At 45.0% G+C, this 17,182-nt stretch overlaps 1 protein-coding gene across 1 annotated transcript in view; it reads right to left on the bottom strand.

The window, feature by feature from the left end:
* KCNIP4 (potassium voltage-gated channel interacting protein 4) overlaps positions 1-17,182 on the bottom strand; it is a 651,531-nt gene that overhangs the window by 334,850 nt on the left and 299,499 nt on the right. The window contains exon 2 of the mRNA XM_069202174.1: positions 8,842-8,966. Coding sequence (XP_069058275.1) covers positions 8,842-8,966 — 125 coding nt within the window. The remainder of the gene's footprint in view (positions 1-8,841; positions 8,967-17,182) is intronic.

Here is a 17,182-nt window from a genome sequence, read left to right as displayed (position 1 = left end):
GGCCAGTGGGCCGAAACACCAGTGGGGAACTCATAATGGGGCCCGCAGGAAGGCAGCTGCACTGGCAGCAACCTAACCACAGGACTTTGGTGGATGGCCTTTACCGTCCACCAAACTTAAAATGACTCCCTTATTGTCTAAAGAAGGGAATCATTGTCAGAGCTGTTCTTTTCAAGGTGCAGCTAACAATTTGCACGGCTTGCAATTACAATGTTTTGATTATTTTACCTTTCTTGAATAGATCATTGATAAAACAATGAACAATGGTCAGGGCCAGTGGGACGTTTCAATTCTATGGCTGCAGAATTTACCAACTCATTATGAATTAGCACACTTACTACAATATTTTCAGCATATTTTGAGGATTCTGACAGAAAATACTGATTCTAGTTGAAATGGATCAAAGGAATACTACCAGAGAGTGTGCTGCATAAAGCCAAATAATTTCCCTTGACTTCTTTAGAGTTTACACAACCCTATCACATAACTTGGTCCTCCATTGACAGATAATCTTAGTGGTGCTTACTACTGTGGGATTAACAATATGATGAGGGACCCTATTTTGAAAAGGGACCTATGAGATATTTACTTCAAGGTCTTACCACCAAGGGGTGGTTACATACCAATGTATTTTGAACACAGGGCAAAAATATGGGTCTTCTTAGAGCTGGCATTCAGCATCCCTCCTCTAAAGTAGAATTCATACACACAGGAAAAGTGTGCCAAGGCACTTATGTTCTTTAGCCTGTTCAGTACTGACACCCCTGCTCAAGCATATTTTTTAAGGAGTAAAGACATCAAGAGTAAATTCATGTAGATGTGCTTGTGTCATGAGCCAAAATTTCATTCTTCTCATTAAGCTTTCAACGTATGAAAATGCAATCTATTACAGGGAATACCCCTTGCGTGAATGGGAAAGGAATACTACTTCATAGCATTAGCGGGGGCGTAACAGAGGCCTGCACAGCCTCCACAGTGCGAGGGGGCCCCCATGGTTCCCTGTTTTAGAGGGGCCCCTGAGCCCTTAAGCCATGCCATTGCTGGCCTGGCATAAGGATGAAATGGCATTGAATAAGAAATATTTAAATACTCGGGAAAGCCACTCTGCTTTCCCATGCAGAAGAAAACACAGAAAAACAACACTGTTCATGTAACATCACTAGCAGACAGAGGTTCAGCAAAGGTACCCCATATCCTCATGTCCATACAAGGGGTGTAATGCAGGCCCCTGCCGTGTAGGAGGGGTGCCCCCATTGAGCCCAAGACTAATGAATATCTGTGCAATCTACAAGATGCCTGGACCCCTCATGACATTCTGCAGGCGGCCCCCATCATTATGTGTTACACAACTGAGTATTAGTATGTACCATACCTGTGTTTGGAGCGCCAATAATCAAGTCAGATGTGGGAGAATGGAAATAAAGAGATTTTTAAAAACCCTTATATAACTTCATTTGTCCTTGTTATATAACCAATGTGTTAGCTCTATTAGCCTTAGAGTGGTCTTCCCTCAAAGCTGTTGCCATCTCCCCTCCTGTTTGCTGAAATTCGTTTTAGCTGTCCTTAGGACTTTATTACGGCTAACCATTGTTAAAGTGCTTAAGCTCTCTCCCCTAAACATGGTATAGTTTGCTTACACCACATTTAATTTACTTCTAAATCCATACTAATGTACTATACTGTGTACCCAGAGCCTGTAAGTTAAATGCTACTAGTGGGTCAGCAGCACTTATTGTGACACCCACTTAAGTAGCCCTTTACCACGTCCCAAGCCTGCCATTGCAGCCTTTGAGCAGTTTTGTAATCTGCTAATTCGACCTGGTAAAATAAACCTTTTGCCAGGCCTAACCCTCTCTTTCTGATACATATAAGTCCACCCCTAGATTGGGCTCTAAATAGTGCATATGGCAGGATGCACTGTATTAAAAAAGTTAGACACATATGTTAAGATTTACTTTCCTGGTAGTGAAAACTTCTAAATTCATTTTACAGTACTGTGAAACCTACTTCTCCCATAAGATAGCACTGGGGTTCCTTATTACATTTAGTCGGGAGATAACATTTTGGGAACAGGTGGAAATGTCGTGTTTGGTCACTAATGCATTGTAATTTAAAATCATTTTAAATGGTAAAGTCAGATTTTAAGCCACATTTCTGAAAATGTCACTTCTAGAAAGTTGGCATTTTGTTGTCCTAACCATTTGGTGCCTGCAGTGTGGACCCTGGGTCACATGACTGTGATTAGCATGGCAGTTGACCTTTCAATATTCCTCCCGAACAGTGAGACAAAGTGGGAAAAGATGATGTCAGGATGAGTCATGGTTAAGAGTGTGGTAGAGTGTTGTAGAGTGGAGTGGCAGAGAGTGTTGTGTATTGGAGTGGCATAGTGAGGAGTCATGCAGAGTAGTGTACAGTGGAGTGGCCAGAGTGGACAGGTATAGAGTGCATTGGCGTGGAGTGTTGCAGAGTATAGCGGCATGGAGTGGCTTTGAGTGCAGTGGCATTGAATTTAGCTGTGCACAATGCAGTGGCAGATCTGAGTGGAGTGTCACAGATGGGAATATCACAGAGCGAAGTGGCACAGAGTGGAGTGCTGCAGAGTGAAGTGGCATGGAGTGGAATGGTGGAGTGGAGTGATGTGGCTTGGAGTGGCACAGTCAGAAGTGGAGTGGCGCTGCGCAGAGTGAAGTGGCACTGCGTAGAGAGGAGCAGAGTTGTGTGGAGTGGGGTTGCATGGAGTGGCATTGTCTGGAGTGGCATAGCATAGAGTAGAGTGTTGTAGAGCAGTGTGGTGTAGAGTGGTGTGGCATAGAGTGAAGTGGTGTTGCATGGAGAGGCATTGTGTACAGTGGAAATGTGCTGCGTAGAGTGGAGAGGCATTGCGTAGAGTGAAGCTGTATAGAGTGGAGTGGCATGGCATAGAGTGGAGTGGCGTGGAGTGGCTTTGCGCGGAGTGGCATGGAGTGGTGTGGCATAGAGTGGTGTGACATAGAGTTGAGTGATGTGAAGTGAAGTAGAACAGTGGCGTTGGGTGGAGCGTTGTTGCATGTAGTGGCGCTGCACAGAGTGAAGATGCGTAGAGTGGAGTGGCATTATGTGGAGCAGCATTGTATAGAGTTGAGGGTAGTGGTGAAGAGTGGAGTGGCGTGGTGTTGTGTAGAGAGGTGTAGCATTGTGTACAGTGGAGTGGTGTTGCATGAAGTGGAATTACTTGGAGAGGCATTGCATGGAGTCCAGTTGCATGGAGTGGCACTGCATAGAGCAGAGTGGCACTGCGTGGGTCAGAATGGCATTGTGTGGAGATTAATCGCACGGCATGGTGCAGAGTGGAGTAGCCTTGCTTGGAGTGACGTTGCATTGAATGGCTTTGTGAAGAGTTGAGTGGCATGCCGTAGAGTTAAGTGCTGTTGCCTTGAGTGCCATTTCATAGAGTGGAGTGGCATTGTGTAAAGTGGAGTGGCTTTGCGTATAGTGGAGTGCAGTTGCGTGGAGAGGCATAAAGTGGTGTTGAGTAGAGTGGTGTTGCATGGGGTGGGGCTGTATGGAATGGCATGGCATAGAGTGCACTGACTTAGAGTGGAGTGCAGCTCAATGGAGAGGTGTTGCATAGATCAGAGTGGTGTTGAGTGGAACAGAGGAGCGTTGCGTGGAGCAAAGTGGCATTGCACAGAGTGGAGTGGCATTGTATAGAGTGGAGTACAGTTGCGTGCAGTGGCATTTTGTAGAGTGGTATGGCATAGAGTGGCATTGCATGGAGTGGAGTGGTGTTGCATGGCATTGCGTGGAGTGGCATAGAGTGGCATGGTGTACAGTGAGGTACAGTTGCGTGGAGTGGCATAGCATTGTATAGATTGGAGGTGCATTGCACAGAGTGGAGGGGCATTGCACAGAGTGGAGTGGTGTTGTACGGTTTTGTGAGGAGTCGTGGAGTGGTGTAGAGAGGAGCGCAGTTGCATGGAGTGGCATGGCGTTGCGTAAAGTGCAGTGGCGCTGTGTACAGCAGAGTGGCATTGCATGGAGCAGAGTGGCATTGTGTAGAGTGCAGTGGCATTATGTAAAGTGGAGTGGCATAGAGTGGAGTGGAGTCGCATAGAGTGGAGTGGCTTTGCGTAGAGTGGAGGGGCATTGTGTAGAGTGGTGTGGTGTTGCATGGAGAGGTAATGCATAGAGTGGAGTGGCGTGGCATATAGTGTAGTGGCATGCCATAGAGTGTAGTGGCATAGAGTGGAGTGCAGTTACATGGAGCGGCGTTTTGAGGAGTGGTGTTGGTAGAGTGGAGTGGCATTGCTTGGAGTGGCATGGAGTGCAGGTGTGTGGCATGCTGTTATGTAGGGTGGAGTAGTATTGTGTACAGTGGGGTGTGTAGAGTGGAATTGCGTAGAGCAGATTAGCATTGCGTAGAGTGGAGTGGCATTGCATGCAGTGGAGTGGCATTGTGTGGAGTGGAGTGGCATTACATGGTGTAGAGTGGAGTGGTGTAGCGTGGCATGGCATAGAGTGACGTGAGAACGAGTGGTGTGGCTTAGATTGGAGTGGTGTTGGGTGGAGTGGTGTTGCATGGACAGGCATTGCATGGAGTGGTGTGGGTTAGAGTGGAGAGGTGTAGAGTGGAGTTCAGTTGGATGGAATTCAATTGCATAGATTGGAGTGGCATTGCATAGAGTTGAGTGGTGTAGAATGGAGTAAAGTTGTGTGAAGTGGTGTTGCATAGAGTTGTGTGACATAGATTGGCACTGCATTCTGTGGAGTGGTGTTGTGTAGAGTGGTGTTGTGTGGAGTGGTGTTGCATTTTGTGGAGTGGCATTGAGTGGAAGGGCATGGCATAAAGTGGAGTGCAGTTACGTGGAGTGGCGTTGCATAGAGTGTATTGGCATTGCATGGAGTAGATTGGTGTTGCCTGTAGTGGTGTTGCATAGTGTGGAGTGGCATTGCGGAGAGTGGAGTGATGTAGAGTGGAGTGGGGTGGTGTAGACTGGGGTGGTGTAGAGTGGAGTGGTTTAGAGTGCAGTGGCATAGAGTGGAGTGGCTTAGAGTGGAGTGGCCTAGAGTGGAGTGGTGTGGCATTGAAGAGAGTGAAGTAGAGTAGAGTAGAGTGGTGTTGCGTTGTGATAAGTGGAGTGGCACTGTACTGTGTGGAACGGCATTGCGTGGAATGGAGTGTAATTGTCCAGTGGAATGGCGTTGCATGGAGGGGTGTTGCATAGAGTGGAGTAGCGTGGCATAGTGTGAAGGGCTGTGGCATAGAGTGGAGTGCTGCTGCGTGGAGTGGCATTGCATAGAGTGTAGTGCAGTTGTGTCAGTAGTGATGCAAAGAGTGGAATGGCGTGGCACAGAATGGCATTGCGTACAGAGGAGTGGCGTTATGTGGAGTGGAGTGGCATTGCATGGAGTGGAGTACCTCCTTAGCACGTATTGTCCTGTGTTAGTTGTCATTAGCTAATATTGTGTGTCTGATGTGCTGTCTCCTGCCTGGGAACAACACCCCCTAGGTGCACTACTATGAAACCCAAGGCAAGCTCATATTGACCCATGCCATGTATATGCAGACCGTGGCAGGAATGGTTCCTGCAGTTCATTTAAATGTCTGTGTGTGCAAGGAAAAAAACTCTCCATCTTTGAATGCACAGCAAATGTAACTTTACAGAATACAGAAAGTGATAGATATTTAGGTACCTTAGCAACAAGCGGAGGGGTATAGGTTTCAGAAACAGGCATGAAGATTTCTGCTGGTGTTTATGGTGGGAATGTAAATGATCATAATTAGAACCGAGCCAATAGCCTTTTATTGTGAGCACATTAGGAAGTAAGTGGCACTGAGGGCCGAGACCAGTGTCTGGGGGACTGCCGAGCTCTCAGAAAAGAAACTAGGATGGCTGGGGACATAAGTGTGCTATACTCATCTTAGAATGTGATGTTATCAGACAGAAAGTGACAATGGCAAAGCCTGTGAGCAAGATTAAATAACAGGCTGTAAACAACGAGCTTCGAAATATTTTTAGAACATAGAATTAAAATGTGTCTTTCTAAAAAGGCATGGAAAATAGATGTTTAATGCTTATTTTATGCATTGCATGTTGGTTAAATGATTGTTTAAGGTTCTTTAGGAACAGCTGTAAAGAACCAGATGATCTCAAACAAAGCAATTAATACTAGGACATTCAGTAAGCACATGCCTTTGGGAAAACAGCGCCTGACATTTGATCCCAGTATTTGAATTCACAGTAAATGTGATGAGATTTACAGGCCTGCTTACAGGAAGGGAGCAGAGGTTGGAGGGAACTTGGAGCCAGTGAAAAAAGGACCGATCATGTGGATTGCTTCTCAAAAAAGAAAAAAAGTAGTCCCTGAAACAGATGCTGAAATGGTGACCAGTGGGTGGATGTAGCACTGGTTATAGTACTTGGTCACTGCTCGCAGGGATGGTTAAACACAGCAAGAGGCATGACAAATGCATGTCATGGACAAATGGGGAGAAAGAATAGGAGAGCAACAATGAAGCCAGCAAATGGGAAGCCTATGTGCAGGTTGAAGCCCACAAAGTATATACAAGATGTCTGAAAGGGAAAGCACAAGTGCTGTGTAGCCAAGGCCTAAAAATAGGGCCCTCAGACCCACTCTTCAGTTCACTTCTAGACCTGCGGAGGACACTCAGAAGGCCTGCCCTACTGTTTGAGGCCTGCTTTGTACTACTTCAGAGGACTGTACTTCTCCTCCCAGAAGACTGCCCTGCTGCTTGAGATCAGCCTTGCTGCTTGAATGCAGGACTACCAGAGTGACTGCAAGGGCTAGTTTGTTGACCTGTTATGAGCTACAGGGTTTAACAAAAGCTCCAACAACTTTTAATTTGTGCCTTGACCCTGCCGAAAATGAGTCCTGCCCTCTAAGTGGTGCCCATCGGGTCCTGCAAATATTAAAACTCTTGTGATTTGCAATTTCAGCCAAATACTGCTCTGAGAAGTGACAGGAGACGGAGACCTACATGTTCGCCAATCCCCCCAAGGTGCATCGCTGGTCAGCCTGACTTTTGGGTTGCTCCTGCTATGTTCTTCTCCACAGCAGCAAATCCTTTTCAACAGCTCCCCACAGGTGTATCTGGCTTCATGAATCCCTTGTCGGCTCGCATCTTAATCCCGCTGGAGATTTTTTTTTTAAGTGACAAAGTTAAAACATAGAAATCTTCACGTCAATTTCATTCAGCAGCTCCCCGATGATGACACTTCCTTCTCAGACACCACCGACTGCCTTGACACACTGAACTTTAACTTCTCAGGCATTTTCCTTCAAGCTTTCTTTTAAGTCTGAATGGAAAGCCGAGTCATGCCCAATCCACCTTGTGTATCCAAACCGTGCTCTATTGTGGTTGGCCATAAATTTAAACTTTGCCCTGTTTTGCGCGACTAGGTGCCTGCGGTTGGCACTTTGATCTTTTAGGCTCTAGCTTTTACTAAAAATTCATACCTCCGGTTCTACTGATTGGATTGTTGCCATTTTTGTGTGAAATAATTCATTACATTTTACTCTGTTGTTCTAAATTGGTGTGGGGTTTTTCTTTTGTTTTTTTTCACTTTCTTACTGTTTGTGTGCTGCATAACTATTTTACAAATTTTCCATAAGTTACGGGTGATTCCTTTTTTGTCTAGTTACCAGAGGGTTAAACAAATGCTAGTATAGTGACTTCTGTGCTTCACTTCAAAAAGGATTGTGGTTATTGCTTGAACGTTTTTACCCCCACTCAAAAACCCAATTTCTAACACAATGCCATAAATGCAGCCCTAAAATGCATCCAATCTAACGCAACAACTTTGTTCCTTTTTTATCCAAATCTGTAAAACATCTATAATAAGTAGAAATTTGGAAGCTTTGATATAATAAAGAAGTTTTGGGCTGAAAAATAAATTCCAAATAATAATTTTGAGCTGGTTTGCATCCCGGTACAAAATGTTAGTAAATCTGCGCTTACATTTTTACCACGTCTGACCACTCTTCAAACTCTACTTATGGTGAAAATAGATAAGTGTGTGCTTATGGCTAGCTTAAGGGAGCATTGTGCAATTTGCAGTCACTTGTTCATATTCCAGTAACTTCACTCTTTTTTATTCCTATAATGTGGTACCATTAAGTAGATTTAGGTGATTTTTAAAACATTTCTCCATTTACAATTCCAAAAGCATCCATTGCCTGGAATATGTTAGTGAATGTGAGACATATTCATTCATATTCAATATTAAACATCTTACATACAAGCTTCTGTTCCCTCTTGCTTACTGCTGTTTCTTTCGTCTCATTTCATTGTGGTGCCTTACCATGTTTTATCTTCTTTTCAATTTATTAAGAATAACTGTCAGCCTATTCTTTCCACCACTCTTTCCTAGCGTGGTTCATTCCCACTTATCAATTTTCATTTTGATTTCTATGTCCTTCATATCTATTCACACCTGATCCCAGTTGTGTTTTGTCTGTATTTCCAGCCTATTGGTCTCCCATGTTCCCTTGCAGGTCCTGGTGGCTTCTGTGTCCTTCTCCATGCATGTTAACTCTTTGAACCTCAACATCACCTAAAGCTGGACTTCTTCCCTATTGTTTATTGTTTTCAAAGCTCTTAAAATATTTAATATTATGCTTTAAATGGGTTCTCTACCCTTCTACTACTCGTCCAGAAACACTGGTCTGTTATTTCATCTCGCAGTTTTTCCTTACTATATCACAGTTTGAGAACCGTACAGCTAATAACACATTTTTTTTATTAAGCAATCGAAGCAGGATTTGCGCTTTTCTTTGCTGGCTTTTTTTATACCAAGCCATGACAGTGTTCCAAAATGTGATGCTGAAGATTTTACTTACATTTTTGAATCCTCTGTACAGAATCTGAAGCTCTTTTCTTGTAAATTTGGTCTGTGCTTCCAATAACTCAAGTGCCTCAGGGCGATACCGCACAGTGGCCATTTCCATTTCATCTTCAATGTTATCTGAAATACAGAAGGGAATGGCATTAGGATATGAAACCACACAATAAATATATTTTCAGGTCTGCAATATAGACAGCTGTAGATGTCTTTCCAAATGTAAGCAATCAAAACAGGTATAACTAAAAAATGCATACAGATCCATGTATACGCAGTGCTTAACTTGAGCTGGTGGTTTTTGGTGGAAGGCACCAGCACTTATTTTTTAGGGCTGGAACATATTTTTCTGCCTCTAGCATTTACTTTGAGCGAAAGACACACATGGGAAAGACGGAGGGAGAGAAAAACTAAAAAACGTCACAATAGGGGGGAACAGAAAGCTGCAAGAGAGATTTGAAGGGAAGGGAGTAGCTGTAAATGGTTTAAAGAGGCCCAAGATGGCTTTAGGATTACGCTGACTCAGTATTCCATGCTCGCACATTTAGTTGCAGCAGCCGCGTGTTTCAGAGAAGAGTTTTGGGCACTGGCACATTTTTATTTACAAATTAAGCACTATGGATACCTATATAGGTTTTAGGTCAGCCTTCTGTAACCATTAATCCAATCAACTGCTATTCACATTTTGCTTCCACCCAACGGAGGACACAGCATGAAACAATACATAGTTCTGCCTAAAAAGTAGTGTATTTCAGTAGCAGGGCTGGTGAGCAAATACGATTTTTCTGTCTATTCTTTATCTTTTCTTTATTTTGTGTTAGTTATCCTTGTGTGTTTACATTATTTCTTCAGATTACGATAATTAAAACCAAAATCGCCTTTTCCTTCTGCCTATCAGATTTGTAGTTTTGTGTGACGTGCATTAAAATAAACAAGGGTTAGTATACCTGTTCTAAATCCATCTGTCTGATGGAAGCTTTCCCAGTGCTGCATTAACAAATAAACAAATCATTGGTTTTTTTATTGTTATTGCAAGGACAGGCAGCTTTTAGGCATTGGCATGTTTTCGTTTTTCTTTATTATTACTTTTTTTGTCACATGCTTACAATTTTTTTTTTAAGTAGCTACTTCACCAAATTGCCAAGGCCACGCCTATTAGCTTTGCTAATGCTTGCTCCACATGCATATGCTAATTCGCCAAGCCTCTTCAGAAATAAAGGGGCATATTTACAAGCCCCTTGTACCTCCTTGCGCCACACTTGCGTAATTTTTTTCACGCTAATGTGGCATTAAGGAGGCAATTTCCCTGCGCCATATTTATACAAAGTGGCACAATGCATGCATTGCACCACTTTGTAAACCCTTGCGCTACATTATGCCTGCACCAGAAATAGGGGGTCATTCTGACTTTGGCGGGCGGCGGAAGCCGCCCGCCAAAGTCCCGCCGGCAGAATACCGCTGCGCGGTCAAAAGACCGCCGTGGTAATTCTGAGTTTCCCGCTGGGCTGGCGTGCGACCGCCAGAAGGCCGCCCGCCAGCCCAGCGGGAAACCCCCTTCCATGAGGATGCCGGCTCCGAATGGAGCCGGCAGAGTGGAAGGGGTGCGAAGGGTGCAGTTGCACGCGTCGCGATTTTCAGTGTCTGCGTGGCAGACACTGAAAATCTTGGTGGGGCCCTGTTAGGCATGTTGGCATGGGCACTGCAGGGGCCCCCAGGGGCCCTACGACACCCGTTACCGCCAACCAGGTTCTGGCGGTCAAAACCGCCAGAACAAGGCTGGCGGTAAGGGGGTCGGAATCCCCATGGCGGCGCTGCTTGCAGCGCCGCCATGGAGGATTCCCTTGGGCAGCGGGAAACCGGCGGTACACCGCCGGTTTCCCGTATCTGACCGCGGCTGTACCGCCGCGGTCAGAATGCCATGGGAGCACCGCCAGCCTGTTGGCGGTGCTCCCGCGGTCGTTGGCCCTGGCGGTCCATGACAGCCAGGGTCAGAATGACCCCCATAATGTATGCAAGTGGGGCTACCACGCAGAGAGGCCTAGAAAATGCACAGTGATATTTACCAGATTTCACAGGGCCATATTTGGCATCATTTCTAACGCCTGTTCAAGGCAGGCACTAAAATGACGCACCCATAATCCCTTATGGGCCTCCCTGTGCTTTACTGGACTAGAGTCAAAATTTTTGGTGTTAGTGCAGAAAAGCGCCACAATAGTGCCAAAAATGTTGACACTTGCGGTATTGTGCTCATTGGTGCACCATATTGTAAATACGACTCACCCATGGTGCTGTTAGGGAGCACAAGGGGCGGAAGAAAAGTGGCGCATCAATGCTGATGCGCCACTTTCTTCTAAATATGCCCCATGGTGTTAAAGGGTTATGGCTAACTTCAGATGAAATATCGCAACACTAACAAAACACCCTTGATAATATTATGCACAGTGACTAGACGATTTGCAAAATAGTCATTTTAACATAAAGTACACAGGTCATATGCTTCCTAGTGAAGATTACCAAATGCCTTGCTTACAAATTAGAAAATCAATGCATATGCTGGATGGTAAAAAAAAAATGACACTCAAGAACAATTATGAGTGCAATATCTCATTCTTTTACCTGGACAGGCAGCCTGTGATTCATACCAAGGGCGCATTACAGCTTCCACGAATAGGGTGGTCAGGTAAGATAGCATTAGAAAATACCTCTTCTTCGTAAAGCATGCTGCAGCTCACACTCTGTGGTATGCTCATGATAGATAGACTACAATAACCTCAATAAAATGAGATCACAAACGCAAGTAAGCCTAGGAGACAAGAATATATCACAAAAAAGTGAACGGTATCTATGTTTAAGAGGCACTGCAAACGTTTCACGAAAAGTAATTACGGCACGATCACTTCATGGACATTTACTTAATTTGTAGATTTGGGAATTGGTTGTGTAAATTCATTCTCATGTTGAAGTAACATACAAGAGTGGATATATCTAAGTTGAACGAAGAAGAGTCTTGTGCATTTTAAGGATTACTGAATCCTTACCCTCCAGTATTCTTTCACATAGATTAGAATGCTTGTTATGATTCTTAATTTTAGGACAATAATATGAGATTAAATATATAAAACAGAAATATTCTGGTGTATTACTGTTTTTCATATTTATTTACTTTTGTGTGTATTTATTTTTACAAGTGTTGCTTTACTGCTAAATTTGTCTGAGTGTTTTCACAATGAAACCTTTTTACCCGAGAAGGCGTCTCTGGAAAACATTCAACTGTGTGTGTCCAACTGAAGTTAAAAAACATAAACATTTAATAATATAGTTTATAACAGCTAAGAGCAGATAATAAAAAAATGAAAAAGAACAATGGAGGAAATGATAGGATGAAGGAATCGAATCTAGTCATTCACAGAGGGGGAAGAGGCAAATGATTAGATGTTTAAATGCTGGTTGAAAAGTAGAATTTTTAGCTTCTTCGAAAAGTTCTAATGTCCTTTTGATGTCCTCAGAAAATAGAGTTCCATAATCGGTGGGAGAAGGGGAAGGAAGCACTAGAAAAAGATTTAGATGCTGTTGATTTTGGTTTTATTTGCTTGATTTTGAGTCAGAAGGTCTCTTTGTTCCTAACGGTGGGTGGTTTTGTTGACCCTGTAGGGTTTAAAACGTTTTAGAGCTTTAAATGTCATACAGGTGAAAATGAATTTGATTCGTGTCTCCAACAGTAAGTAGTTGAGACTTCTCGGCACTGGTGTGCTGTCATCAAATCTGTGGTACCTGTAGCCAAACATGCAGCTCAGTTAAAGAGGGCTTTTAGCAGCATTTCGGAACTACTTTTTTAGAGGGCCACGAACAAGCAGGAGTTACTGGGCCCAAGACTGGTGGTCACTCCTAATGTCCCAGGGTCAGACCTACAGTGGACCCTAAGCAACTCAATTAAGTACCCCTTGAGCATTTGACTTTCAGTGGCAGCATGAAACACACAAGGATTTTTTAGGGGAGGTAGCGTACGGTGAACTCAAGTTAAAGACTCAAAATACACCCAGCAACTTCAGTAACCAGATTTCTGGACAGATACTCGCTTTTATGACAAAAGTAGTATTTATATATGAACACAAAGTGAAATACGAAACAGGCAATCAATATACACAGCACTCCTATGGCTAGTACTCTAGAATAGTTGGGCTGTGTCCTGAGTCCCACATCCTGTTTATTGGGAGTGGTTATTCCCCATTTACAATAGGTAACATTCAAGTAAGGTCCCACAAACTAGTCTGAGTCTTAGAAGTTCCACACTGGCTTTCTAGAGCTCAAAGTGGTCCAGCACTGTAGCCCTCAGTGGTAGATCAAGTTTCCCCCAGTGCTCTTCAGTCTGGTAATCAGTCTTAACCACTCCAACTGGTGATCGCAACCTTGACCTGCTTCTCAGTAGACAGGAGTTGTGCTGACAACAAGTAGTCTCATCACTGTAGGCAAGGCAGAGGGACCTATGTGGTGCTGTGGTGCTCCACCAGTGAATGTTCCTCTGATCCTGCTGGCAGGTCAGGGGCAGCATCTCAACTTCCAATACTTTAGTTGGCATTTCAGGTGCAAGAGTCACCTGCTGTAGTTGCGCAATGCCTCTTCTATTGGCATTTTGGTGCGCCAAGGTGGCAGCCAGTGCTCTTCCTAGCCGACCCCTCTGTGATGCAGCATTGCTGACATTTGGGCAGCACATGGAAGGACGGCTCAGTTTGTGTGGCAGCAATTACTTTTATGGCGGTCCCACCTGGCACCTTTGAGCAGCACACAGGTAAGCGGCCATATCTCTCTGGCACAATTATCTCACATCAAGGATCAACTCACCAGGATCCCCCACTTGACCTTGCTCCTTTCAAGCACTCTCCTTCTCACAGACTCCTCTGGTCTGGGCAGGCAGGCAGGTGCTAGTGCTGTAGGCTCCTCGGCAGGTGGTCTTGATTTTCCTGGGTAATGTTCTTCCATCCAGCTGGGAGACTAGCAAACCTTGTTCCCCAGACTGGTGACACAAGACAGAAGTCTTATTGAGCTTCTCCATATGGAGGGACAGCCATGTCTAACTCCTTGACGGTTGACAAAATGGGAGACTGAAGCTCCTGTTTTTTATAATCCTTTTTCAGGCAGAGGTGTGATTTAGTGTCTCATGCTTTGAAGATCATATTGTGCAGGGTGCCTCCTTTGAAGTTCCCACTCATCTGTCCTGTCCCTTGCCCAGGAAGTAGTCTGTCACAGCAGGAACAACTTCAACCCAGATTGCCTCACAACTCAGGCCATGAGATTTACTTGTGGATGACATCTGTATCTCAGACTCACTGATATATCCCTAGCAGAGGTGACAAATGTCCCCAGCCCTACTCTTTATGATGTCCATAACAGCTATGGGGGTCATTACAACATTGGCGGGCGGTGGAGCTGTAACTGTCATGCGGCCGCCAATGCGGCCGCACTCCTGCGGTGCCCATCACAACATCCCCGCTGGGCCGGCGGGCGCAAACCTAGTTTACGCCCGCCGGCCCAGCGGGGATGCAGCCGCAACATAGGAGCCGGCTCCTAATGGAGCCGGCGGTGTTGCGGCCGTGCAACGGGTGCAGTTGCACCCGTTGCGCTTTTCACTGTCTGCTATGCAGACAGTGAAAAGCTGCACGGGGCCCTGTTAGGGGGCCCCTGCACTGCCCATGCCAGTGGCATGGGCAGTGCAGGGGCCCCCAGGGGCCCCAGGACTCCCCTTACCGCCAGCCTTTTCCTGGCGGTGCAAACTGCCAGAAACAGGCTGGCGGTAGGGAAGTCATAATCCCCAGGGCAGCGCTGCCCTGGCGGATTATCACCGCCGGGTCTAAAACGGCGGGAAACCGCCTGCCCCAGCGGTGCGACTGCGGCACTACCGCCGCAGTCAAAATATGGGTCTCCGTACCGCCAGCCTGTTGGCGGTACGGACGTCACTTTAGCCCTGGCGGTCTCAGACCGCCAGGGTCGTAATGACCACCTATATCTATTGTGTAAAATGTGCCCAGGCCTTTTTGACTATTGATCTATCCAACATCAAACAGCCATTTTGAAGTGCACAGAAGAGCCTGGCACTGCCTTCTTCTAGTGTATGTCCCACCCAGCTCTCAGTAATGTAGAAATCCACAAATTTGTCTGGGGGGGGGGGAGGGCGGTTTCTTCAAATGCCTTTCTAAGGCCCTGGGTTTTCAAAATGATCCCAAAGGCCACCATATTGTGTACACTCACAGGCACACATACATCATGGCATGCAAAATGCAAACACACGGGCTCTACACAGTGCTGTATGTTAACACAATGTAGGCCAAGGGTGAGTTAAGCACATAGCAGTGGAAATATACATCAGTTGGCCACTGAAGTAATACAGGTATAAAGATCTGTTCACTCTACAAAAACATACAACCTCATTATGACTTTGGAGGTCTTAAAAGCAGACCGCCAAAAGCCATGGGGAGGACATCACTGTCATACCCCTGGCGTCCCCCTCACGCGTATTACAATGTTCCCCACCATGAAAAGGCTGGCAGAAAGTGGGGTTGTAACCAGTAAGGCGGCACTGAGTTCACCGTCGTCCTAGCTTGTTACAACTCCGACTGGCGTCACCCCATTGTAAACAATGTTCCTTCCAAGAATGGCAGAGTATTTTTTCATAATATAGTAGTCGGTATTTACCAATTAGAAACAAGTGCCAGTTACCACCATCAGAATACCCACCACTATTTCTGTAACAAGTGTCAGCGTTGCAAGAGGGGAACCGTTTCTTGACACCACAGTATTTAATGACTAACAAAATAAATTTGTACGAAGGGACAGGTTTAACAAATTTCCTAATAGAACATTTATGTTTTATAGTTTTTGCTAAACTTTTGAAGGCTTAATTAGCCTCACATGGCTTATTTTAAAGTGACCACTATGTCAACATGTTTTTCATTAGGGTCAAGCCTGCAAGTGTATGCAGTGGTGAATATATCTTGCTTACAATATTCTGTTGTGCACAGTAAAGGGGTTAGAGCCCGCCAGTCACTCACCATTTGTTGGTTTGCATGGCACTCTTCTTTACAGCCTCATAATTTTCCCACTTCAGGCCTGGGATCATTTCCTCTCTGTGGCGCAGGGACCAAGCACTGATTGATTCAACTGAATCAGTGTCCGTCTGCTGCTCCAGATGTGATCAAAGTACTATTTTGTTTTTGTAACGTCTAGTGGCTTGCAAACAGAAGGTTTGTGACTGGCAAAAACGTGACAAGCAGGACAAACAAAATTGCAAAGTTTTCTTTTTAATAGCTAACTTTCTTTTATTTTGCCAAGTCGTATTTTCTGACTTTCCAGTCGTGTTTCATTTTGTTTTTGCTCATGGATGCTCTTCTCAATAGATTGCCGTGTTTGAAATATTGTTATGCAATTTTGTTTCTTTATTATGTGTGATTTATGAAATGATACTTCACCACATAATCGTGCCATACACCCCAATCCACCCCACTCTAATCTGCCCCACTACAATCCACCCAACTTTACCTCACACTAGTCTGCCCCACTACAATCCAAAACACTCACCCCAATCCAGTCCAACCGACCCCACCACAATCCTCCCAACCCATTTCAATCTAATCTGTCCCACTCCAATTCACCATACTCTAATCTAAAACAATCTGCACAACTCCAAAACAATCTGCCCAACTCCAGTTCAAAACAAACTGCCCCAAAGTAAAACAATTGGCCCCACTCCAATCTAAAACAATATACCTCACTCTCATCCACCCCGGTCCTATTCAAAACAATGTGCACCACTCCAGCCTGTCCCAATCCAAAAGAGTGTGCCCCACTGCAATCTGCTGTACTCCAATCCAAAACAATGTGCCCACTGCAATCTAAAACAATCTGCCCCACCCTAGTCCACTTCACTCCAATCTGCACCACTTTAATCTAAAACAACATGCCCCACTCTTATCCAATCCACCTGACCTCACCCCAATCCAATTCACACACTCCATCCCAATTTACTTCACTCAAATCCACCTCACTCCCATCCATGCCATTCCACACACATACCCAATCCACCCCTCTCCATTCCACCCTAATACAATCTGCCCCACTCTAATCCAAAACAATCTGCCTCACTCTAGTCTGCCCACTCCAATTCAAAGCAATCTGTCCCAATCCAATCTGCCCCACTCCAATCCGCCCCACTCCAATCCGCCCCATTCCAATCCAAAACAATCTGCCCATCTCCAATCTGCCTCACTCCAATCAAAAACCATCTGCCCCACTCTAATCCAATAAATCTGCCCCATTCCAATCCAAAACAAACTGCCCCACTTCAATCCAAA

This window comes from Pleurodeles waltl, chromosome 1_2 (genome assembly GCF_031143425.1).
Source record: "Pleurodeles waltl isolate 20211129_DDA chromosome 1_2, aPleWal1.hap1.20221129, whole genome shotgun sequence".
NCBI lineage: Eukaryota > Metazoa > Chordata > Amphibia > Caudata > Salamandridae > Pleurodeles > Pleurodeles waltl.
This window is presented reverse-complemented; position numbering and strand designations above follow the sequence as displayed.